Source organism: Mycteria americana, chromosome 3, assembly GCF_035582795.1.
Source record: "Mycteria americana isolate JAX WOST 10 ecotype Jacksonville Zoo and Gardens chromosome 3, USCA_MyAme_1.0, whole genome shotgun sequence".
NCBI lineage: Eukaryota > Metazoa > Chordata > Aves > Ciconiiformes > Ciconiidae > Mycteria > Mycteria americana.
Genome location: NC_134367.1, coordinates 73,207,426 through 73,233,386, shown reverse-complemented (window position 1 = coordinate 73,233,386; position 25,961 = coordinate 73,207,426). Strand labels below are relative to the sequence as shown.

The window sequence follows — 25,961 nt, the reverse complement described above, 5'->3', positions numbered from 1 at the left end:
CAAAACAACCAAACAAAAAAACACAGGGGGAAGTGCTCCCCAAAAGGCAGCACGTGTGCAGGGGCATGCAGGAGGTGATGGGGTCTGAAATTGGTCTTTTGCATTTCAGAACATCCAGACTTTACACTTCAGGAAGTGTAAATTAAACTCTGTGGTATGCAATAGATGGATTCAAGCGTGGGGTTTAAGTTGGTTTTGTGGGCTCACACAGTTTGCCTTTGTTGGCTCTGTTTGAGTTTTTGTCTGTCTGCTTATAATTGTGAAAGGTTGAAGACCAGTTGTGGGAAGTGCACAGACACCCTTAAGGTATCATAAACCCTTTTGCCTCTACTATAATCGATAAGTGCTTGAGTGCTCGGAGCAGCCAGTGGCAAGGTTTGGGTTTCCATGCCTCATCCAGGTCTGAGGAAAGCAGCTGGAACTAAAACTTGGCCTTATGCAGGCAGAGATGCTATAAACTTTCCTATACGTGTCCTGTTTACCTCCCGCATTTCATCCTTGACATACAGGGCTGCTTTCTGTTCCAGGTGGTAGTTTTATACACAGCACAAATTCATAAGGCAGCTGATGTGTTCTGAGCTTTCCTATGAAAGGCTGTTCCTGTTCTCTCGCGCTCTTGGCAGGGTGTTAATGAGATGCTCAGCAGAATGTGCTCGGGAACTAAAATAATATTTCTTTAAATTATGAATTGAATGGATGTAGTTATTGCTGAAATATGTATGGAGGAGCTCCAGCTGCCCATTGAAAATTGCCTGAAAGCTTCAGGAAGCAGAAATGGAAAGAACTCACTTTGTGTCTCATCGCACCAAACTTGAAAACTGAAAGACTTAATCCCGTGCCTTTTTAACAAAACTCGGTTTTAACAACAGAGTATTTTCATAAAGATTGTTGATGGACTTCCTCTGAGATCTCACTTCCATCTCTTCATGTTTCTTTGTAGTCCAGCCATTTTCATCGTATGCTTCTGAGGAACTGCCCTGCTATGTATTCTTGAAAACGTTCCCTGAAGCTACTGAGAAGCTGAAGTCCTATTTTCAGCCATGTTTAGGCATACGTTTGCATCTTATGTGTCTTTATTATGAACACATTAAGTATCTTGTTTACCCTGTTCTGCCAGATCCTTTTTTTGCTATAATGGAGAATGGACATCTGAGGCTAAACAGTAACTTTTATTTCAGGTGCCTTATGGACTAGGACACCCTCAAAGGCCTCTGGTTAGGGAAATGGGTGACTCGGAGCATCTGCTTAGACTAATGCTCTGATCAGAACTCTGGAGCAGCTCGTCTCCTCTGGCTACAGAGGCAGCCTCAGGAAAGTCTTCTCTTGTGCATGGAATTAGCCTTCAGGGATGCTTTCCCCACAGTCCCAGATGTCCATTGTTTTGCCTGCTTTCAAGTCCTTTCCAGTCCTGCACCCATTCAAGTTTCCTGCTCCCTCTATATCTATGTTGTTCAGTCATTTGTTCTGAATGAAGATGTCTTAAACGCATCTCTTTTGTGCGTTAGGATCTGGTAGTTGTGAAGAACTATGTTCAAATTCCTTGCTCTGCCCTCTTTAAAACAGGATTAAACGCTTCTGTTGGCCGAGCAGCTGATGATGTCCTTGCAAGCTGTGACTCTCAATCCTTCACAGCACTGAACCTTTCTACCTTGTCTGTTTTTTCTCAGCCTGCTCAAAATATCCTTTTCATTGATTTATGAGTGGTTTATAACTGCCAGCAGGAGCCTTACAAATGCAAAAATTAAAATTCTAGCAGGTATCTTTAAAAACTTGTTTCTGAACTGGCTTCTTGTGCTGATTCAGTCCTTCTAGACTTCTCTTCCTTTGTTTCAGAGCTCCAGTGCGGAGTGCAGTGTTCAGCAAGCGTTTCTGTTGTAGTACAGATGTATTTGTAGCCTTACATTCTCACTTTCTGACTTGTTTTGAGTAACTATTAGTTGAAAAATATATAGCAAAGTTACTTCTACACGTTTTTTTCCCCTCTAAATATTCCCTGTTTACAGCATGTTTCCCTTTTCTTACTCAGGTCAAGCCGACTGTTTCATGGGCTCTTTTCTTTCGTACTAATTACTATGTGTTTATTGCGTCTGCCTGGTCTTTGCATCCGGCAGTGCGCTCTGAATCTTTTCTAGCTTTTCCCTTTGCTTTTACTCTTTCAGCTTTTGCTGTTAGAAACTGAAAAATCCCAATTCCTGACGCTCGTGAAAGCAGCAAGCGTAGACCTCAGTGGTGCATGACGGAATTGTGTTGGGGCTTACCAGGAAGGCTGGCTCTTTGTTTTGGGGTGGGGTGTTCGTGTTGCTATTGGTTCGTGCCTCTGACTCGCTCCGTGGAGTTTGGGATTGAAACTCTTACGCTTTATCTAGGATTTAAAAAGCAAATGGAGCATCACACTGACCTATTTCAGCCTTTTTGTTTTGCAAATGTGCTTTTGGAACTGCCTCTGCTATAATCCTGCAGTGCTATGGAAAGACCATGGTGGGGATGTTCAGGCTAAGATCCCCTGCAAAAGTGGGCAGCAAGCAACCCACTTTAGGGGGAAAAAACTGACTTGTAATTACGGATAAAACTCAGGTAAGTATTGCTTGTTACTTTGAAATAATTTGTACCCTTAAGTGTACGTAAGTTGGTCTGAAGGGCAAAACAATTGAAAATATAAAAAGCGATCTAACCAAAATATGGATCTTGATCAACATTAAAATACACTGACAAAACAAATTGTAATGACCTCTCCTAGTACACAGAGGAGTAATATCCATAGGTATATGCTATCAGAGCAATCAATATTCTCTGCTTATCTGTCTAAAGCATGCTGGTAGTAAAAATAGGTGGACTGAGCATATTCCCAGATGTGTGGATAGACACACGTCTGTGTTTAGGACAGGAAAAACAGATCCGACAGACCTCAAATAGTGATGATTTTCACACAGAATATCTGACTTCTGCTGCAGTATAAACAGTGTATAAAACTCCCGAGCTCCTGAAGCTTGCCTTAGAAGCCCTGAAAGCAGTTAGCAATGCCGCCATGAAGAGGGGGTCGCAGCAGTGCCTGCTCTGAGCGCTCCTTTGCGATGGGGGAGAGAGCCCCAGCCTTGGGAGCGGCTGGGAAGGGGCTACAGAGTGGTGTCCGCGGGAGGCAGTGGCTGGGAGCAGCCTGGGGAGAAGGGGGCAGCATCCCCAGCATGGCAACAAGGGTGCCTTGCCACAGCTTTTTCTGGCTCAGTAGTTCAGTATCGCTTATTTAAAGTCAAATAGCATGAAAGCTATTAAATGAAAACACGTTGAGACCAGTGTGTATTAATTGCAAGAGCTGCCAAGCCAATCTGTTATTTTGGTAACTTTTTCTTGCTCTTCATCCAGCTGACGATGCCCAGGCTTTCTGGTAAGGTGCAAACTTATTTTAATTTCAATCCAGCTGTGGAGTTTGCAATTACCTGAGAAGTAACAGGCCTCAGGCTGGTGGTCTGCACAGCAGCAACTGTCCCCATCTCCCCTCCTAGAAAGAAGAGTCCCTGGGAAGACTGTGGCAACTATAACACAGCGATAGCTAGACGCGTGTGCTATGCTTGCTGTCTGCTCTCGCTCCAGCTCTGCTTGGAGGCGTTTATTCTTGGCTGTCATACATGAAATCCGTGAAGGTTGAGTCCACTTGCAGCAGCACAGCAACAAAGCCTGCTGTTGGGTAAAGCGGCTGGAAAGCTGAGCAGCTTCGCGTGCCACGGCTGTACTGGCTGGCTTGTGCTCCGTGCGGAATCTCACTGTTGTGCTGCCCGGAAGAACAAAACCAAACCTTTCCTTCTCCTGCTGGCTGCGTGCTGGAGTAATGGGTTTCAGTAGCAGAGGCGCTACGGGCACAGTGAGAAAAGTCTACTTTTCTTGCCGCTATGGTGAGATGGTGAAGGAGAATTAGGTATTTAATTAAAACCCCAATCAAATTTCAGTGATGGGAAATAATACCCCAACCAGACGGGCAGTGCGTCTTTCCTAGAAGGCTGTATTTAAAATGTGGTCTTCTGGGTCTTGTGCTATTTGCCATGTCTGCTGTAGGCTGGGATGGAAGAGAGGCCGTGCTCCCAAGTTAGAAATGGGCAGCATCAGCAGAAGGTCTCCTGGCCCCAACGTAACGCTGAAGTACGAACAACCAGACTTTGCCTAACGTGGCAGGCAGGCTCTGAGCAAGGAGCACTGGCAACCGGATTCCCTGAGCGGTTGGGACAGCCAGCTCTGTGACTGCTCGAGAGACAGGTCATGGAGGTAGACGCCCTGTTCTCAGTCTTCCTACAACAAAATATCTCAACAACTCCTCCCACTACACATGTTCCAGCTTCTTTCAAGGCTGTCTCACAGAGAGGAGAAATGTACTTCTGTCTGCTCTCATGCTATGGTCTTGTAGCACAAAATTTAGCTGGTAGCTGAAAATAAAGGCAATGCAAGAAATGTAAGAATAAAATAGGTTTATTAGAGCTATTTTACATAAAGTAATCAAGACCGAGCAACTTGAAGAACTATTTGTATACCATGGCAATATTCTCGCTGACTTGAAGTTACTGAAGTACAAAAGACAACATACAAAAAGATGCATGCCTCATTTGCCTCTGTTTTTATTGGGATCTGTGATGAATGTGACATCCTTGGACAGTCAAACAAGATAAGACAGCACGGTGTGTATATATATATATGTATATATAACATGTACTGTACACATTTTACTATTAACACATCTGAAGTTCACTCACACATATCAATTACTTGCTCTAATTCTATGAGAATTTTGCTGGGGTGAGGGCAGGTCGCCGAAGCTTTCAAGCTTTGCAGGGAGCTATGGGATAACCAGCAGGAATCCTACACTCCAGCGTCTTGGGTAAAAGCTGCTGCGTGCTGCTCTCTCACGCCGTGGAGGGTGTCGAGCTAGGGGTGGAAAAGGCTGGACAAGCCCTGAGCTCCAGGGAGAGACATTAGCTCTGGCATCATGCGTGACTGCTGTCAAGCACTGGTAAGTCCAAACTCATCTGCTGAGGACTTGTATTTTCTGATTTTAGCATTTGGTAAGCATGACACTCTGTCAGCTGCACAGAGGTTTAAACCACGAATGAAAAAAAGATGCTTTGTTCCTTAAATCCCAAATTCCATTACAAAAGCTGGTGCTTAGATAGTAATTGCTTTTAATTAAGAAAGCAAGACAAATTCTTTAATGAAAATACTGCCAGTGCATCAGGTGGAAAGTACACAAATCAGTCTCTGCTGGACAGTGAAGTAACGCGTTGGTCTGGAGCGTCCCGGTCCCCAGAGCGGAGCACAGCAGTGGCAGCACTGAGAAGAGCACGGTGGCACAGGCTTCCCTCTACGCCTTGGCCAGCGTGGCCGGGGCTGCTGGGCCTTGGCTACTCTGGGGCCCTGGCCCCAGGGCACGCTCTGCCGTGGCCAGGACCCTGACTGCTGCGGGGAGGGCAAGGGCACCCCGCGTCCCGTTTGGGGCGTCCCCACCTTGCCGTGTCTTCTGCACAAGAGCCAACTGGAGCTACTCTCTGGAGCCTGAACACTTCTTATTTTCTGAGCATGGGCATCTACCCACTTTTTCATTTTATCACCAAAGGGGAAGAACATGTTCCTCATCTCGTAGGCTTCTTCTACACTTGAAACTTAACTAAAGGTTTTGGTCCTTTTACAGAGGCAGAGGTTCATGGACACAGGAGAAAGGGGAGAAAACAACTGACCTAAATCCAATTTTTAGAGATACATCCCATTGATGAGGTAATCGGACTCTTCAGATGTAATGGGTCGAGCTTTTTTAAGCTTCTGTCTCACTAAACGCAGTCTGCAAGCAACCATAAGCAGCAGTAAAGCAGTGATGGCCAAGCCTAAGGCTAAGGGTAACACAGCACCTACAACGAGGTTAAGAGAAATTACACTTTATTTAATACAGTGAGAAATCAGTAGAGAAAACTTGAATTTTTTCTTTAAAAGTACAGCTAGTCTATCACTTAGGTGCTAATATTTGGAGCAACTCATGCTGAGAAACTAAGCTGTATGATCATACGCGTTAGGAACAGTTCAGAATATGGAAGTACGTTACTCAATTCTTGACTATAGTATCTGGAGCTATAGCACATGACTGAAAAACTAACATAATTCAAAATGAATTCACGTGGTCAGTCTTACCTGTTTCTGGGACTGGACGACCACCTCCAAGCTCATCTCTCTTTGGCACAATTATGCCATTCACATTTTTATCATCTGTTCTTTTCCCTGAGGAACTGTTATCTGCACAAAGTCAAGCAAGATAAATGAATATTGCAGTTCAGTGACTCAGGAAGTCTTATCCACAGGACACTAGAATTAAATAACGTGAAAGCGCTTACATTTAATAAAAAGAAAAACAGTTTTAAGAACTTCTGACTCCTATTGTACAACTTGAATTTTTGAAATAATGTGAAACTAAAGCTAAAATATAAATTCAATTTTGCATTGCAAACCACAATGCATCTCACCCAAACACAAGTGGGTCATTTTCCCACTGAAAAAAAATGATGTATATAAATTCTCTTTTACAAACTTCCATAATGGGGTATAGACCAATCTGAACTCAAACATTACTAAAGCAGTTATATATAGGTGAAAATGAGGCCATTTCAAGTTATGTGGATCTCCACCCTTGGAACTTGTAAAGCGGGAAACATATAGGTTGGCTACACAAATTACCTTAATTTTGCCTGTCACCTGTCACATACAGATGCAGAACTTACATACTTGGAAGACAAAAATACGTGGGGAAAACATTTCAAAGAGAATGACGTGGAGTCGCTTCAGCTTTGCGTAGTACAGAAGATACAGGAGAGCATTGTAACTACACAAGAAGAGACAACACATAGCTTGCTGCCAAGAAGCGTTCGTCTTGGGAGTGCAGGCGGCTGCAGTTTTGCTTCACAGGAGCAAAGAGTAACTCAGCTGGGACTCCCTCCTCCTGCCCTCCCACTGAAGTCCTACACCAACAGCTACGGGGAGACTTCGTTGCAGAGTGACAGCTTAATCCACCAACACACCCTCGCAAAAATCAGAAATACGCCTGTGTTTTTAAATGCAATGACTGTATTTGTTTTTTACTGTTAAATACCGAAGCACACTTTGACTGTGCTGTGATATATTTGCCAGCAGCCCTCAGAACTGTGGCAATGCCAGTGGAAACATAGTATGCTACAAGATCTGTAAAACGTGAATGTGAAATGGTGTAATTGGAATTACATACAGTGGTGGGAGTTAAGGAAGTGTTTAAGGCAATTAGCTTGGAACATGCACCGCACGTAACTCCCCCCCAGCTCCGAAGCGCTGCAGAACGCGTCCCTGCCAGTGGCAGCAGCAAATACACATGACCATTAATTAAAGCTTAAATTGTTTCATCGATACTGGCATGAGGTTAGTGCCAACATCCCCACTCTAAGGCACAACACAGCCTCCCAGGCTCTGGCTTTATTGCCTTGCCATTACGGCTAGGGGTGCATAAACACTAACTTCACCTGCTAGGAAATGCCTTAGAAACAAGCCGCAGCCCTCCTCCTCATTCGGGCTCTTCAGGTTGTTCTGGCATATAAAAGGGACTTAAGGAAATCCTAAGCGTAAACTGTACTGGCTCTAAGGTACCTGTATGGTATCAGAGCTGGGCAAAATAACCTGAATGTAATTGAGACCAAAACCAGCAGCTGTTTTCTGCTTCTGTCTTCCCTAAAAGAAATTAAATGAATATTTGTCTTTATTTTGGAAATACCCGAAAGACATCAGCTCTTCTTAGCGCTGCTCCAGCCTGTGTGACAAGGCTAGATCTGAATGCCTGTTTTCTAAATTTGTTTCCCTGCCATTTGAGTAAAGGGAGTATTTAAGTCAACTGCTTGTAAAGACATTTGGCAAGTATATCTGGAGAGCAGTTTAGTGGGAAAATTTTGGAAGGGTAAAAGAATATCAGAATCCTTTCAATAAAGCTTGTAGGGTTTCATTAAGACTTGTGGCTGTTCTTACAGGCCTGGAGGGGCTATCGGAGTCAATACTGCTCAAGATCTTATCTGTTATCAACTAGAAAACAAAGAGAGATTTCCCCAAACAGGTTTAGGAGCCTGACATAAGGCATGTTATGTGGGTTTCGTTCTGTTTTCACTTTCTCTTTATTTTCTAGTCTGTGCCTAGGAAACTGCAATTTATAGCCCTTTCCAGTTACCCTATATTAGAGATCCAGGTTATGGCTACTGCTGTCGATGCCGCCGCAGCAAAAGCATGACTAAGGCTTGGGCGCTCAGTCAAACATTGTAATCCCAGCCCTGAACAGTACTGCGCAACAGCTGGCGCGGGCAGCCTGGGGAGAGGCAGAGACCCCGTGCCCGGGGAATGCAAAGCTGTTATGGTGATTTATACACTTGAGCTGGCTATGCTGGGCAGTGCAAATCTTCAGGCTGCTTGTGAATTCCACCCGTCCGCATGACCGTGTTGGCTAGCCTGGCTATTGCTGCCTAGAAACCAGCCCATTGCTCACTCCAGTGTCCTTTGCTGCAACTATATTTTTGCTATATTCATTTCCAAGTGCAGCAGTGCCAGAATATGCAGCTGGGCTCAACAGCTTCCCTGGAAAAGTTATGCCGGTGCACTTGGGAGGCAGCCATGCAGAAATGCCGTGCTGGCCTTCAGAGGAGATGCAGCCTGGGTTACTTCACTATGAAGATACGTCTGCAAAGGGAAAGGACTCCTGTACTGACATCAAATGCCTCTTCCTGCATCCGCTCCCAACTACGGAAGAAAATGTTTGGCCTTCCAGCTTGGGCAAAAGTAAACCATGAGTCTGTCGCAGAAGACTCCGTGCCCTGAGTGCCTGAGGAGGTTATCTCTAATTTAGACTTGGTGTTCCCCTGGGGTCACCTGCTGTAGAGGAATCCCACTGGAAAGGCAGGAGTGCAGAACAAGATTCATCCGTTGTCAACAATGAATGACTTTTGGGGTTTTTTGGTGGGTTTATTTTTTTCCCCTCTTTACTGTGGATAGATCCCCTGCTAGGTCAGGTAGAAGTTTTAAACAGTCTTTACCTTGGACATGCATATTTTCACATTTTCATACTTAAGCGTAAATCCTTAAAATGCTTGTATCAAGTCAGAGCTAAACATGAGGGGCTACCGGAGTAAAGAAAGCAGGTTAAGGGAAATTGGGAACAGAGAACATAGATTCTGGGACAAATTTCCCTTAGTATTACCCTCATAGGCAGAAAGCTCATATTCCTGCTGCAAGGAACTATCCCACAGCCCAAAACATTAGAGCTTAGCCCAGCTCCTTTTAAAGTGGAGAAAAGATAAATATGGTGGTCCCTTACAAGGAGGTCTCTTTATTGGACATCTTTATTGGATTCTCAGAGATGAAAGCTGCTCATGGGGAGGTAAGTAGCAGAAGGGACCTGTCTTTATTGATACTGTAACCACCGCTGTAATAAAAACAAATGTAAAAAAGAAAACAAAGCAACTCCCCAGTCCTGCAACTTCTTGGGAAGAACATCTGTTCTTTAGAAGTCAGTTGAAAGCTCCTGTATCAAGCATCGTGTCTAGCAGCCACCTAGAATGTGCCACATGCTGTCTCCGGTAGGTAAATTACGCTTAATATTAACAGCTTCTCTTGCTCTGCCTTGCAGTCACTGGATCTAAGAGCATCACGTTTTCCTTCCTGGCTTGTATTTCCATGACGATCTGCAAATGCCAACTAAGAAATGTAGCCCTGAATGGAGCACTCTCAAGAGAAAAGCTGGAACCTGTGCTGCCGCTGTAAAGCCATACCCCTTAATGTAATGTACCTTTAGTAGACAGCTTTTCACCATGTTGACATTAAAATCATTAAAGCTTATTTTTGAAATTTATTTATAATAGTATATCAGGAGCCTGGATGCTTGCAAAGTCAACTCTAGGCCAACAAGCAACGTTATTGTCCTGGTCCGACAAAGACCTTTACAGTGTGACTCAGAGGCACAGGTTCTGCCCTGGCACCAGCAGCGGGTCCGGCACTGTCTCAGGAGACAGTCCACCCCAGAACAGGATTTCTGCCAGTGGAATTGCTGAACTGTTGAGGTGGTTGGTATGATTTCTGTTCAGTGCTGCTTACCTCTCCTCAAAAAATGCGTCTAGCAATTATTGCCCTTCTGAATGCTTTTCCAGACGGGCTTCATGGAGCTGCTTCTGTGTTTCTGTGTCTCTCATTTTTGTAGCACCTAATTATTAGTTTTGGTCTGTAACCTTGAGATGGCAGTGATGGAGAGAAATCGAATTAATGCATCTGGGTGGATTTTTCAGGAATAGGTTAGATGCCTGTCTCCTCAACTCCATAAAGACTGTGGTGCTTGCCAGTGGGGCAGGACTTGAACCTCTCTGGACCTCTGGGAATCATTAATGGACACCATGTGGCTCCTATGGAGTTTAAGTCTGCATGAGAAGACAGCAACTCAGAGCAGATTTTGGCAGTTGCCCCTTGGACCCAGGTACCTAGCACCTCTTCATGTCCTACCACACGCATCCTCGTTGGAACTGATCCATATGCGATTTAAAAACTCACTGAGCTGTTTGCTCCTTTTTTGGTTAAAAGTATTGGGCTCCTGCGTCAGTAAGGACTTGGTCCTTCTGTTCTACAAGGAAATGATACTTAAGTATCATGTAACTGGAATTAAATTCTGACTGAGCCTTGTCAAAAGAGCAATATTAAACCCACAAGAATTAAAACCAGACATGGTCAGCTGGAAATCTTGCCTGTTTAAAATTAAAAAGATTACAACAGCTTCTGGTAGTACACTAATCACGGAAGCCCCATCACATTTTTTTAGTTTTATAGTATTTTTTTTCTTTTATTGTCTACTGCTGTGCAAAAGGCTACCTTGAGAGCAAAAACGGTGCAAGTAAGTCACTGTGCAACGGGTAAACACAGAAAATGACTATGCGAAAGTGCCACGCTTTTACATGCGCTTCCAATTATAACCTCTGATTATAGGTTGCCCAAGTTGGTGACCTCAATTCTGGTTTTACTTCTGGATTCACAAGCCCAATGTTTTTTGAGACCTACGTAGCAGCTGACTTTGCATTGGAGCCTGCAATGCCCTTTGGCAACTTGATGTTTAGTTTGGGTGGCCCCATATCAGGTGTCACTCAGGACCATGCGAGCGAGAAGGGTTTGGGGCAGACTTCAGAGTTTTGTCATTCCAATAAGGAGCACCGAGGTCATCTACACTGCCAGAAAAGGGGGAAACATTTGAGAGAGGATTTTGCTATCAGTTCCTACACATTCACCAAGGCAGTCAAATTCTTGAAGAATGTTGTTTTCACTCCCTTTGCGGTTTCCACAGATGAAGTACAAGCATCTGAAGCAACATCAAAGTGCCAACCAGGGAAGTGCCCTTTACAAGAATCAGCAGCAGAGGGCACTGAGCACTGCTCTGTTGTAACAAGAAAATAAAGCTGTTTATAATTAGCTGCATCTTGGGCAGCAAGAATCAGTCTGAACTCTGAAGAAATAAAAGTAGGAGGTCTTGGACTCATTTTAGGCTCTGTGCACACAGTTTTGCTTTCATTCAGTTGCCATTTAGGATCATTTTAGTTCACCAGCAAGAACCTTAAAAGACACACTAGTTTCACTGCAGCTTCTGGAGTTTTACCAAAGCAAGGGCTGGTGACTCTGCCTGTAACATCACTACACACTGACTCACAAGAGGCTTTGCAGCCGCTACAGAGAATGCTACTGGGGTCCTAGGGTTGCTTGTTACCAAAGACTGGGCCTTCTCTATAGCGATAAAAGATTTCTCCTGCCCTGGAGACACACTTCAGAAAAAAAGTGCCTGTAATAATCAAGATACTAGTTCAGGGGGGAAAAAGTCATTGATTAGCACCGGGAGAGATGCAATTACTCTCACCCAAGTTGAACAGTACTTTGTTATGTTCTCCTGAAGGTACCCCCCTACAGATTTAAAGAGCCTTATACATCAGCTTACACAGCTGAACCGGTGGCAGAATTTGTATTTAGCTCACGGCATGTTTTGTTCCTTAAGACTGTATTCTTTTCCTAGCATTTCTACATTTTAACTTTCTGCTTGCACCTGGTAAAAAACAGACTTGACTTGATAAAACAATACCTAGTTGTAGCTTAATTATTACAAGCTTCTTTTGCATTTTGTACATTTGCAAATTTTTACTCTTAGCCAGGTAACAAAAGACAATTTAATTAAAGTGCAAGACATTTTCTTCCTCGAGAGAGAAAGATTTATTGAAACTGGTTCTTATTCTTCAATTCTTCTGGCACAATTGAAACTGCTTCAATTCTTACCTGGCACAAATCCACTGATTTGTTTCTTTGGTCCCTGAGAAAGCGATTGGTTAGACATGTCTGCATCCACTGAAAGAAGCGGTTGATTTCTGGCAGTGGCTTTCAGGGTGTTTTCTGCAGAGAAGTTTTCATCTGTGTTTTCTGTCAGTCCTACAGTCCTTTGCTGGGTAGTGCCAAGAGCCACGTGAGTCACCGTCTTCCGGCCCGGGCTGACTGTGTTAACAGAAACAAAAATCATAATTTTTATATAGAATTGAAGGGAATGGGAGTGTTCTGATGGAAGACCCTGCGATACGGGCCTTGAGGCAGGCTAAACAAGTTCATCAGGTTCAGACATATGATGAAATGTGAGTTCCAGGTACACAGCAAGTTAACAATTGCCTGCTGTCAGTTCTTAAGCAAACGTATACTCATGAAAGTGAAATCCAGCAACTGAAATATCAATGAAAGAGTGCTTAGCCATTGTGCCAATTCACCCGCTGATGATTTTTGTTCACTTAGCTGAGCATGGGCACATATTGAGGATGACTAATGAAAGCGAACAGAGCGATGACAAATCAACTGGTTCCCCTACGTGCTCATGCTTCCAGTGTTTCAGATTCTTGCAAGGTGCATAGCTGCACTTTGAAGCATACCTCTGAGACACCCTTTCCGATCAAGACCAGGGTCCTCGTTTCCAGAATCATCACGCAAGTAAAGAACTGATCTTTTAAATGTTGAGTACTCTTAACACAAAATCTGTCATTTGGGGACATTTGATGGTTTTGATATGCTTTGAAGAAAAGGGAGTTAATTTCTGAGCATCTGCTGTATCCCATGTGCTATTTCCAGTGAAAGGCTCTACGGTGGGTGCAAGCTGCTTGCTCACGGGGAGAGAGGCCACCGAAGGGACGTCATTTCCCTTTGGTCATTTAGGCTGCAGTTACTTTCACAATATACACTGTGGCCCAGAGCACTTACAGTTCTGGCAAAAAGTTTCATCCGATCCATCAGGGCACTGTCTCACGCCATCGCAAGCAAACGTGATGTCAATGCAGCAGCCATCATCGCAGATAAACTGGTAGCGAGAGCAAACCCCGACACAGGCTGTGAAGAAACAGTTCCCAAATTACCAAAACAGAAATCCAAGCAGTAAATACTGAGTCAACGACTAAAATCTGCAGCACCAAGGAAAAAGCAAAACCACGCCATGTCAAGAAGGACCACGAACAAGGCAGAAAGATGAAGAAAGGCCAGGCTCAGCTATATGACGCTATATTGACACAGAAGCTAATACAGCTAATAGCTGTTCCTGGCAACCTCATCACTGTTCTGGAAATCTCTTTATTACAGAGATACTCAACCTGGAGGCTGTTGCACCTTACACCTTGTGCAGCACCCCTACAGCACTTTAAACTTGGCTGGCCTAAGCTGGAAGGAGATCCTCCCAGGCTTAAAAGACCCAGGACAGTCCTGAAAATAAATAAATGAAATGTCTGTGGCTGTAACTGCATCTCTCCAACACATAATTCCTACTACATACCCGTTCTGTATTTCTGACAATATGTTATTTTACATGCACACATATGGACTATATGGGATCTTTTATGGCATGTTTTCTGCAACCCAGTTAAAATACTAAAAGAACGCTCATCACTTATTTACATCAGCAATGTAAATCCAATACAGCACAATGCCAGAACAGGACTAAACACAAGGTCTCACAAGTGACCTTCACCAGAAAGAACTGATTGCTGCCTGCTTTAATATTTAGATTGCCCTGGAAATGGAGAGTGTCCCTGGACATTTCATTTTGCATACTCAAAGCTTTCCTGAAACCCATTCTGACCTTGTAATTATCAAGTGTTTACATCTGTGCTTTTACCTTTCCAACAGCGGCTTAGTTCATTGCTTTGTAAAGCACTATCAAACTCAGTGTTTGGTTAATGTTGTAATAGCAAACTGAGTTGCATAAGGAAGTCACAGCCTTTTGGTCTGCTACGTACCAAAAAGCTGCGCAATGCTAAGGAAAGTACGGCAGGAACACAGGTGCCTATTTAAAACCCCTAAAATCGTATTTAGGAAATGCGTCTCCTAAACTGCAGCACTAATAATAGCACTGGCCTTGCATGCATTAAGGCACTGTGGACTGGTTTAACTATAGCAGTAGCACTTGAATTGCAAATAGACTTGGGGAATTAGAAGAAGAAAAAAGGCAGCAAATTCTCTATGTGCTCCACGCAAAAGATATCACAGATACCCACAACAGCAAATAAATAAATTGGCAAACATCTCTGGCTGCTTTAGCTGAACTAAACGTTAATGAACACAACTCTTATCATCCACTACTGGAATACAGGCATTACTAAACAGACTCATAACAGGTTTTTTGTAATACCAATTTATTGCCACTGGGACTACCCTCTCACGTAGAGCACTGTTGCCACTGGTGCAGAGCAAAGTTTTTACTGGTTCAGCTGAACGTAGTCATGATGCTAGTTTAACCTTTACTTTGGGCCAGAGCAGCAGATCTCTATAGGAACTTGCCAATTACAATGTAATTAGAAGTTACTACATTAAAGAGTGCAGAATTGACAGCCACTGAAATCTAACTTACTTCCTACCTTTTATGCTTTTTACATGTTTCTCAAGCTCAGAGTTTTAAAATGATGGGTCAATTCCAGTTTCAGTTTCCCCAGTAACATAAGGCTTCGATAACAACCATTACACAGAAAAGCTTAAATGCATGAAAACAAGAAACCATCCCATCTTTTAGACTACAGATGCAGGCCAGTATTATTATCAGTTTGTGTGTCACACCTACTATTAACCGCTTTTAACTGAGTCTTCTCTATAGCACAAGCCTTGTCGCGTCCCACGCACCGTCTGACTGTACAGCGAACTGTTACGATGTGCCTGATACATACGGCAGTATTGCATCTTTCCAACGCTGCATGCTTATTAGCAATACAAGGCTGAACATTTAAATGCTTGAAAGTATTATTGCTCTAACAAACAAGTGATGCTTGCTTGCTTCCTCAGTTTGAAACAGCAATTCAAAACTGAGAGGGGGGTCATTATGTAATGAATAAGGGCAAAATAATACACTAGAAATGGAGAATAAGATTTCTGCCTCCATCAAGGCCCTTGCTCTGAGTATCGTACCCCGGGCGTCACACAGGCAACGGCTCCAGCCATCTTCTCACCTGCTGCAGAATGAACCATGGGCAGAACGGTCACAGAGACATTGTCAGAGCTCCGCTGACCTGCAGTGTCTGTCACAGTTAGCTGGAAAATATACCCGCCTTCCCGGATGTGAGATAGTTTCAGTGTTCCTGGCTGTGGTACCTGATTAAAGAAACACAGCGAGAAAAAAAAAATGGTATAAAGGATCCATCCATAAACTTCTAGGAATAGGGAGCTCATTTCTGTACAATGCTTTTCACGCAGGTGAAATACTTCCCTTAAGTCTAGCCAGCCCCATCAGGCATGTGTATCATCCTGTAATGTTTTGGTCTTTTTTTTGCATCCATTTGTAAAAATAAACATGCTTGACATTTACGTACTGTTTTTTGTGGTACGCTCAATTATCTGGAGCTGTGGATCTTACCACTGGAGAATAAACGGAACCATAAATTTAACCCATTTTTTCGGTAATTAGAAATGTAATTTTAGAGGGTAGGCAGTAAAATATTTTGCTCTCTATTGAGTTAGTCTTTAGACAATATACATGTACTCACAGAAGTTACTTTTGCTATACATTGATTTATGATAAGGTGACTGATAGCATTGCTTTATTAATAAGACTGCCCACCTCTGTCCAGTATGACATTTAATGTAGTCACTTGCAACTTTTACAAATTGCCAGACTGAATTTTTACATGGCCCACGCTGAATTTCCATGCCTTGCTCTGAACTGCAAGTAAGTGCGTCTCTAGTGAGTGACCTAAACATTAGGTTTCAGGAAGTCATGTGAGAGAGAGATATACAAACAATTTAAATTGGATTAGATCATTAAAAAAATAGTAAAATAACTTATTTTACGATATTTTAAAACAGGTGCCAAACTGACATTACTAGTACAATGGTCATTGAGAAATAAGTTTGTATAAAATGAGTACGGTATTTGTATCAAATGCTGAACTTTTTCTAACCTTGTGACAATTACTAGTCACAAATAACGCCAGCTGTCTGAGAATTCAGTAACACATACTTCAGTAACTACAAAGAAGCTCTGCAGGTTTATTGGACATGTAGTGTATTTTTACAAATGAAGCACACAGGGCTATCTTTGTAAGTAACTGAAAGGTACATTAAAAGCCTCTGTGACTATCTCTAATATTAAAACCAAAATTCAATAAAGACCTTTGCGTTTGCTTATTTAAAGTTGGTTTTCATGCCTAAAAGAGAACAGAAATTTTCGATAAATATAATCATACAGTCCTAGACCTAGCTTTAAAGCAGGGTGTATTGATAAATTCATTTTTCGCATCTGGTAAGTGAATTTCCTAACTGAAATTTCTTTCCTTTTTTATTTATCCGAATGCAATTATCTGATCTTGCTGTTGATTACCTCCTGATGGAGTATATGACACCTTAGAGTTTTATTCTTTATTGTGTTACAGAAATAAAAACACCTGCTGCTGTTCACCATGACAAATACGGTATTTAAAACTCACGAGCTGTGGAGTCCAACTCTCAGCGCAGAGCCAGAGAAACACCACTGACGTCTGAATCCGCCGCCACTCCTCCTGGCAACCTCTGTGCTTTCCTTTCTATCTCTGTCCTGCCCTGAAGAATGCCCGACTGTACCTGCTTTCTTACAAACTTTGGCTCAAACTAGACAGTAAATTTCCAGATAATCAGCATTTTAAAAGCCCAAGAATTGCCCACAAGTGTCACAGAGCTGTGCAGCTACAGCACGTGGGTAGCAGTCTGAGAACCAAATTATCGACGAAGCAATAATCAGTCACAATAGAAAAAAAAAGTCCACTGGCTTCCTTCTATAATACGATAAGATCTCTTTATAGCAGTCCTTCCCCCTCCTGCGCCTTCTATTTATTCTTTGGTACATAAGTGCAGTGCAACAGCTGCCTTTTAGCTTATTTAAACACAGCCCCATTCTCCCTCGTAGCTATGGATTCATATATAGTTTTCTAAGAATAGATGACATGAAATCCAGTAACTTCAGGATAGCAACTAAAGCACTAAAGATAGCAACTGAAGATTGTACAAATAATCACAATTATTAATTCAACGCTAAAAATTAAATTATCATGGATAATCATCAGGGTACATATCTGAGAGAAAACCCTGCCCATTTGAACACAATGGAAAAGTATCTTATCTAAACACAAACCTGTGTCAAGATTGTTTTCCTTTGTGAAATAGAAGAAATCACCAAGATTAATGTTAATTTTGCAGGTTTAAATAAATGTAAGACTGGTCTCTATTTTAAGGAGTGACTCTGAGTAAAAGTAAAAATATGAACTTTAAATTTTTTCATTAATTTCTAATTTTTGTGTTACTCTAGATATATTACTACATCACAGATAATTTAAAGAGTATTTGATCATTATTTACAGAAAGTAATGCTGCAAAGGGTCAGATTAACAACTCTTGATAATAAAATGTTCATTTTATCTAGATGATATCTACAACTATTCTTAAAGCTTCATTCAGGTCTTTTCTATGTATTACACTGTTTGCACTCCTTATGAAAGCCTTTTGACTTTTTAGTTTTCAAGCCAATAAAATAGTAAATGAAGATAAACAAACTCACAGTGCTCTTTCACATGGTTTCAAATTGCAATACAGCCTCAAGTAATTCAAAACTGGCTGACTGTAGTCACCCTTCCATAGATGTGAATCTTGCAGGAGAAGATGAAACTTGCAAAAGTACGTAGCACTGGCTTCCCTAATACTTTTGAATACCCCTGCTGTGTATTCTGCAAAGGAGTATGGTTAGAAAAAATTACTTGTGCATAAATTTCAGTAACTATTCACCAGAGAAACCCAACTGTCTTCTTAGGGTTCATTCAGCAGCATGTTTCCTAACCACGACATGGTGATTTTCAATTACTTACACATTACCTATGCTGCCCTCCAGGAGACTAAGGAATAACCAATTGCTCCGTTGAGTTTTTCCATGGATGACAATTTTAGGTTTCAATGCATTTAGCTAGCTCTTTATGTTAGGCAAAACTCTGGTTTGCTCCATCATTACAAATCTTGAGTAATTTTGCTGATATTGGAAGTTTGTCCAACCTGTCTTTGATGTTACTGAGCTGAGCAGACATAAGCAGCAACTGTCAGGTACTGCTCACGGTGGCACTGGTACACATGGCCTCTTGGCTTTTGGACTGTTCCCATTGCTCATTCTGTCCTGTTTAAACTCTTCCTATCCATCGGCAGCATCTCAGCAACAGCAAGGTCCACGGTACACGCCCTCTACCCTTTAACATGTCCCTCCTGCTCTAGGGGAGTCCCTGCTCAGCCCTGAATATTGTGGGCTGTGAACAGGCTGTGAGCAAACTCTGTGGGTTTGAGACATTTTTCCTTTCCTTTCCTGCTGCTCCTACAGCATTCACAAATAACGGTAGGATGGAGAATCCCTCTCTTGGCAGTTAATTTTAAATTGAAAACAAAGTGCACAGATGCACAGAAATTGTACAGATGCAATAAAACAGTATCTCAAGATATCTTACAAGGTCTACATCACACACTTCTTTGCAGTTTCTCCATAAGCGCTGACAGAAGACTGTTGGTGAAAATACTAAATATTTTTAGTAACTGAATTACTAAGGTGTTTCTAACCTGGATCACAGAAGCCAAAAACCAAGTGCAGTGCGCACAATGGCGAAAGAGAGCAGAGCTGAAATACAGTAGAGTATTAGCATCTACTTGTTAGCTACTGGCTGTCTCATGCCATCCTGGATACAGATGAACTGTATAAAACACTACAAATAATCACTGGAACAACCTCCCCAGGGACATGGTAGAGTCCCAATCACCAGAGGTTTTCAAAATGTGACTGGACAGGGCACTAGATAATCTTACCTAGGCTCCCTGACCCACCAAAGGTTGGACCAGCTGATCTTTCGAGATCCCTTCCAACCTGGGCTGCTCTATGGTTCTATGAAATAAATGCTCAAGTTGTACAGTCACCCTAATTTTGGCACCTGGTAGCTACATCCATTTGAATACATTTAATATTTTTTGCTCTAGATTTAAAACTGTGCTATAATGAACACAACAATCTGTGAATGACTGGCCATGTGCAAGGTTGCATGTGTACCTTCATTTCAACCGATGAGTCACCTTGCAGCTGCGTCCACTCGTACTGCACAATTCCATGGTCATCTGAGCTTTCTCGGCCATCCAAAAGCAGCCAGTCGACAGGTGACTGCAGCACAATATCTTGTCCCGCCCTGCACCGTGGAGGCTCGTCATATTCTTCTTCTTCTTCAATAAAAAAAAAGAGAAGTCCTGTTATTTATCAGGGGGAGCTGAATGATTATTTATATAAAACATTTTTTTTCTTGGTTAAGGTATTGATTCACCACCGTGCAACTTTCTGAAAGATAGGACATGCTCATTAGTTCATATTTTGTTAAGCAAAGTACTATCTGCTTAAATTTTAGTTAACTGTTCCATATTCAGTGATGTCTTCAGGAAATAACTGCTACATTAGAAGCATATAGCATAGAAAACCTCTCTATGTACATGGATGTTTCACTAATATAACAGGATTGTTAGCATCAGTGTGGTTTTTTAATCTGAGCTAAGGAAAATGGATTTAAATATGAATTACATACATATTCAGATGGCAGTTACTGCACACCTTTTATAGCACTCTGCATAACAATACTCTTTTAGTCTCTTTTTATAATACATCATTACAGGAGTGAAAGACTTATAAACTGGCATCCTGGTGAAGCAGTACACAATAACATAATGATTAAAAATAATCAGAAATAACCACCAATTTTAAACGCCTAATTTAAGACATTCAAAGCTTGATTTTCAGACTAACTAGGATTCGTAGCATTTTGCTATATTCAAAGTACAATTCCTTTTGATTAAAATTGTGAGTACTAAGTACTTTTGCCAATCTGACCACAAGTTTTTCAGGTTAGACTAACAAAACCCATGGTACGTTAAGTGACATGGCCTGTGAGAAGTGGTTTAAGCCATTTGTTCTGCAACCTTCAGGCAGTGCAGAGAAGAGAGATGGATAAAATCTGGTTCTACGCGTCAGCATTTGACAACTTTAGCCACAAGATCGTATCTTTCTGCAGTTCCCTGCCCAAGTTTCATTCCTTCTCTGGGCATGGGATGTTCCCAGCAGCCTGAAGTGCCAGGGTGCTTTCTGCTCTTGATCTCTGCAAAGGATATCCTGTCAAGGATATTGATGTTAAGCTCAGAAAAGCATCTACTGAACACAAGGCTGTAACTTCACTCAGTGTGGGCAGAGCTGCACAAGGAAGGAAAAGACGCTTCCCCATCAGTGCAGGGATTCTCCGTTGCATGTGCTCCAGTTTCAAGAACTTGCTCGGAGGCACGGAGCTCATCGGAGCAGTGGGACAATTTTTTATCACTGACTAAACAGCAAACTTTTTCTTTCTCGTTTTTCTCAGAAGTAGGTAAGGCGTAGAAAATTTCAAGGCAAATGCTTTAAGTTAGGAAAATGTACAAATAACTGAAAACAGGGTCTAGTAATAGAAAGTATGAGACAGTTCTTGCTCATCCAGCTGGCACAGGAAGCTTTGCCCAATTTGTATACACTCAGTTCTCAAAACCAACTATGTTTAAAAAGCAACATTTAGGTGCAAAAAAACCCAACTCATTGTTAATAAACACCATCATTATTGTGCCAGGGCAACTTTTGTTTGGTATATATGCGTTAAGTACAGTCTTCACACGATTATTTACTTTACCAATCACTGTCAAAAAGAGACGGACCTGGGTCTGAAACAGCACAGCCCATTCTTCCCACTTCTACCTTGGAAAGTGGTTTCATGTCACCTGTCTGGTTTAAATGACCCCATCAATGCCCTGCAGGGGTAGAGACAAGCCCCACTTCCCCTGGGCCCTAAGCAATAAGGATCTTCTCTTCCCGGACTAACTTTATACTCCAGCAGCCTGAGTTGCAATGGCAGGACCACTTCACGTTGGGGCAGGTCACAGAAATTCATGCCAGCTCTTTGCTACAGAGGAGTGAGGGACCACACTCAGGCCTCTCGTCCCAAAGGATGAAGGCACCATGCCTTTGCTTTTGAGACACCAGAACATCCTCAGAAAGGTAAATCAATGGCAAATCAGCTTGTCTCTTGCTCTAGTGAAGAAAAAACTGGTCTGAGAGAGACATCTGGCACGGGAGGAGACAGCCTATTGAGCTAAAGACTCTTTCCACAGCATTATCCTTTGAGAGTGAAAAACCTCCAAATCTGGGCAATACATGCTTCTAAGAAGTCAGCACAAAAAAGAAAGGAGGCATACTCAGGAGCTACCTTCAACCACCACTCATGGGAGTAAAGGACTATCAGCCACAGGTTAGCAGCAAAATCAAGCTCAAAAAGCAAATTTTAACTTTCATTTCTAGCGATTATTTAGATTGAGCGTAAATAAGCAATATGAAACTGATATACCAGATCAACTGTTTAGAAAAGGGGCTGCAACTTTATGAGCAACCCTTTTTCTTAGGGGGGAACACAAAAGGCTTAATTTGTTCTGCTTCCTCCATCCTTTATGCAGACCTGGCCTGCCAACAATGAAGCTGCCAGCCATTTGGCTGAATGAAGGCTTTGTTATAAAAGGTTTCTTTACTACCAATTCCTGAATTTCTTTGGTATCAGCTTACCTTTGTGTTGAACCCTCCATTGCTCACCACTAGTGAGTATCACAGAAGGGAAGTCAGACATTTCTGGTGAGGCGCTCAAGGCCTCTTTCCTTCTATGTCAAAAATTTAAATATTTACCTAATGATGGCAAAAAGGATTACCTCTTCTTTCAGTATAGGCATATGGGGTTTCATTGTTAACCCAGCACAAACTGCCTGGAAGTGCAAAGTAAACTCACAGCTAAACCAGCACGAACTGGGTGTAAAGTGAAGGGCTCAGATTTACACTGGAATGTTCAGTCCAGAAATTCATCCCACCGCTGACTGTTCTGGAAGTACACAGAGATACACTCGATCCGAAGAACACATATCTGTCATTAACTGTTCCTAGAATTAAATATGCAATTGGTTTTGGTTTACTGAAGATTTTTAACATAAATGACACAACACTCTAGAGATCACTGTATGCTAGTGCTCAGAAAAATTTTGGGATTAGGAATACACCATGCTTATGGATAAATGTTGGTTTGGGATTATAAAAAAAGAAAATGGTGGAAGACTCAACACCACAGTACTCTGAAAAAAAAAAGAACAGGTAAAACGTGATCCCCTTGTGACAGAAAATCTTGAAATGCAAAGCTCTTTACCGTATTTCCTAAATTCAATCATGGGGTGACATAAGGGAAAAGAGTTGTATCTTCATCACCCTGTGATGCATTGTTGTGCAGATTAATTTTTCAATGTAATTCAAGAATGCAGTGGTAACATAACATCAAAGAGCAAAAGAATTCAATCTTAATTTTATCTCTCCTGGTCTCTGTCACGGCTGACAGATGTTTGAATAAAAGTTCATCCTCCTTCATGGCTCTGCTTCAGCTCCAGTGTAATTGCATTAAGAAGTCATAATCCCCTGTTTCCGATACCACCATCACCCACAAGGCAGACTTTTAAATAAACCCAACAGGAGACAGAGCAATTTGCAGATTAAGAATTGGAATTGCCTTGCAAGCCCAGTGCTGATAGTCACGAAAGCTGCCTAAAAGGCAAGGCATTCAAGAACTCAAGAGTTCAAGGCATTCAAGATTTCTAATAGGTAGAGCATCATCTGAACAGTAGTATTATTTATATCGTGCCATAACTGCACTCTACATTAGGGCCAGGTTTTAATGGCATTAAGGCAGCTCAAAATGATGAAAGACATTTGAAGATATTTTCAAAGGTTTTCAAAGAAGCCTAATTCTCTGTGACTTCAATGCCAAATCTAGTCTTAAGCCTTCTGTCTTGCAAGCACATACAGGGTTATAAGACATAATTACCCCAAAGTTGCTACATAAATAGTACTGTGGCTCCAACTGAAATGTGACTTCCCCCATTGAAAATGTCAAAATCATACCTTGGGTTTTTCTGGCATCTTAAGATCATCTTTACTGCCACAAGTTCCTCCCTATAGCTCCCTAGTTTACCTGCCCATGCACTTTGCAAAAAATATTTAGGCATCGTAAGTCCTCTAAAAACTGAGCCCCTGCTCTCTCTTATCTCCAGGGAATTCCCGTCGGCATTCGCATAAAAAAGGCAGGACTGGACGGACCTCAAGCCTGCGGTCTCCCCTGCCAAGGGAGCAGTAATAGCAGGCGCCATCTGGACGCACAGTTTTCATCCACACCACCACTAGGCTTTCTTTTTGTTGCGTGCAGCGACTAATTTACTGAAGTTGAGATAGATCGCTGAAGAAGATGAAGAGGACGTTTAGGAAAGTACTGTCAACAGAAGGTAACGAAATTAAGACAAAATGAATTAAGATGCAACTGTTTAACAACAGGAGGTGGGGGAATGCGAGTAAGTTCTTTGGAGCAGATGCTAGGAAACAGACTCCAAATTTAGAAATTCAGACTTGTTTTCATCTACAGCTGCTTGCTCTGGATGACATTGTTCTTAAATATGCTTCAGGGCTGAACACACTGCTGCTTTTGACGTGGCCCAGACTCCAGAGGCGGTTATACAGAGTCTCCATGCTGCCCCTGGACTACCTGTGAGATATCCTTCTCTTCTTCAGTCTAGCTCTGAAGTTCTTAAGCAGGAAAAAATCCGAATTAAGTGGATGGGAAACGCACTTTGGTGTTAACTTTCCGACAGCACCCCCAAGGAGAAGGGTACGCTCTTGCTCGGCTGCTGTGTAAATCCCTCCCAAGCTACTGCACCCGGTTCTGGCGTAGCTGCCACCAGCGGTTCACACCTTCCGGGGCCCCGCGGCCGCCCCTCCCCTGGGGAACGGGACCCGTGCGGCTGGGACCCGCCCGGCCGCCGGAGGTGCGGGGCCCGCCAACACGCTCACCCCACCGGCCGGCTCCCGGCCACCGGCCCCCTGGCACGGCCACTCCCCAGGCTTCCGCAGAGGCAGCGGTGCGAGTGCCGGGTCTTCCCGAACTCGCACACCCCGCAAAGCCCTCGCACCCTCGGGCACGGCTGGGCCGCCTCTCCCGCCTCAGGGCGGCCCGCCGAAAGGCACGGCACTGCCCGGCGCTCCTCGTCCGCCCTCGCCGCGGGCGATGCCTCATGACCCGGGCGCCCGTTCCCGGCACCGCCGAAGCCGCCCGGACGGCTCCCCCTCCTCGCCAGCGGCCCCAGGGCGCGGGGCGGCAAATGGCGGCGCCGCGGCGAGCGGGCCCGGCCGCCGGCCCTGCCCGCCCCCGCGCCGAGGGCCGGCTGCCGCCATTTCCCTCCCGCCGAGGGGCCGCCGCTCCCCGGGCCCGGCGCGGCCCCGGGCGGCGCCGCCCTCCCCGCGCGAAGCCATCTTGGGCCGGGCCCCGCGCCCCGCGCCCCGCGGCGGCCCTTACCCGGCGGCGCGGCGGGCGGCGGCGGGGCGAGGCCGGCGGCGGCGGCGGCGGGCCGGCGGCTGTAGGTGCTGTAGCCGCGGTGCGGGGCGAAGCGGCAGACGGGGCGGCCGCGGTGCGTGCAGTTGAAGAGGTAGCAGCCCAGCTCCGCCGCCGGCGGCCCCCGCGGCCGGCCGGGCCCCTGCACCACGGCCAGCGTGCAGCGCGGCTCGGCGCAGCAGGCGTCCAGGCACTGCCGCCAGCCCGCCACGGCGGCGGGGGCCCGCAGGAAGGTGGCGCCGGCCGCGATGGAGTCCTTGGTGCGGATGATGGAGTCGGGCCTGGCGGAGAAGCTGCTGCTGCCGCCGCACCGCTCCCCGCCGCCGCCCGTCGCCGCCGCCGGCGGCCCCGGCTCCTCCTGCTGCAGCTGCCGGCGAAACTCCTCCAGCAGCGACTCCACGCCCGAGATCTGCGAGCGCAGGTCGGCCAGCGGCGCCGCGCACCGCCCGCCCGGCAGCACGGCCCGCCCGCCCAGCGCCGCCAGCAGCACCAGCACCAGCGCCGCCATGGCCCCAGGCGGCGGCGCCGGCGGCGGCGGCAGCGGCAGCGGCAGCGGCGGGACCGGCTCCCCCCGCCGGCACCCGCGAGCGCGGCGCGGGGAGGCGCCGGCCCCGCCCGGCTGCACGAGGCGGCGCGGCGGCGCTCAGCACCCGCCGCCCTGAACAGCTCCGCCGGGCGGGGCCGCCCGGCCCCGCCCCCGCCCCGCCCCGGCCCCGCCCCTCCGCGGGCCGCCCCGCCCCGCCCGCGCCCGGCGCGGAGCCGCTGGCCGAGGGGCGGGCGGCCGGGTTGCCCCGCTCCCCTCCGCGCCCGCCCTTCCCGGTGCCCTGAGGAAGCGGGGTTCGGTGAACGCGTGCCTCCGGTGCGCGTTGCCGCCTTGGCAAACGCGTCACGGAGACTTCTGCGCACGTCGCTTGCCACTTGGGCATACGTATTTGGAAGAGCCTCCGTGCAGCG

At 44.7% G+C, this 25,961-nt stretch overlaps 1 protein-coding gene across 2 annotated transcripts; it reads right to left on the bottom strand.

The window, feature by feature from the left end:
- Positions 1 to 4,470: 4,470 nt before the first annotated feature.
- LRP11 (LDL receptor related protein 11) lies at positions 4,471 to 25,583 on the bottom strand. 2 transcript variants are annotated; one of them, XM_075499002.1, is made up of 7 exons: positions 24,972 to 25,583; positions 19,595 to 19,761; positions 15,504 to 15,645; positions 13,279 to 13,404; positions 12,319 to 12,531; positions 6,160 to 6,261; positions 4,471 to 5,882 (listed from the first exon to the last, which is right to left on the bottom strand). In XM_075499002.1, the coding sequence occupies exons 1-7, from the start codon at positions 25,513 to 25,515 to the stop codon at positions 5,728 to 5,730; spliced, it is 1,449 nt and encodes a 482-aa protein (XP_075355117.1). In that variant the 5' UTR covers positions 25,516 to 25,583; the 3' UTR covers positions 4,471 to 5,727. The 2 variants fall into 2 exon arrangements, with proteins under 2 accessions (XP_075355117.1, XP_075355118.1); XM_075499003.1 differs by having other exon boundaries at positions 19,595 to 19,758.
- Between the last annotated feature and the right edge of the window lie 378 nt (positions 25,584 to 25,961).

Bases quoted from the DNA above. Each gene is read 5' to 3' on its own strand.
- LRP11 (XM_075499002.1), bottom strand. From the start codon at position 25,515: ATGGCGGCGCTGGTGCTGGTGCTGCTGGCGGCGCTGGGCGGGCGGGCC. The intron at 12,532-13,278 runs GTAAGTGCTCTG...CTGTTAACACAG, and splicing joins TGAAACTTTTTGCCAGAACT to TCAGCCCGGGCCGGAAGACG. The intron at 6,262-12,318 runs GTAAGAATTGAA...GACTTTGTGCAG, and splicing joins AATCAGTGGATTTGTGCCAG to ATAACAGTTCCTCAGGGAAA.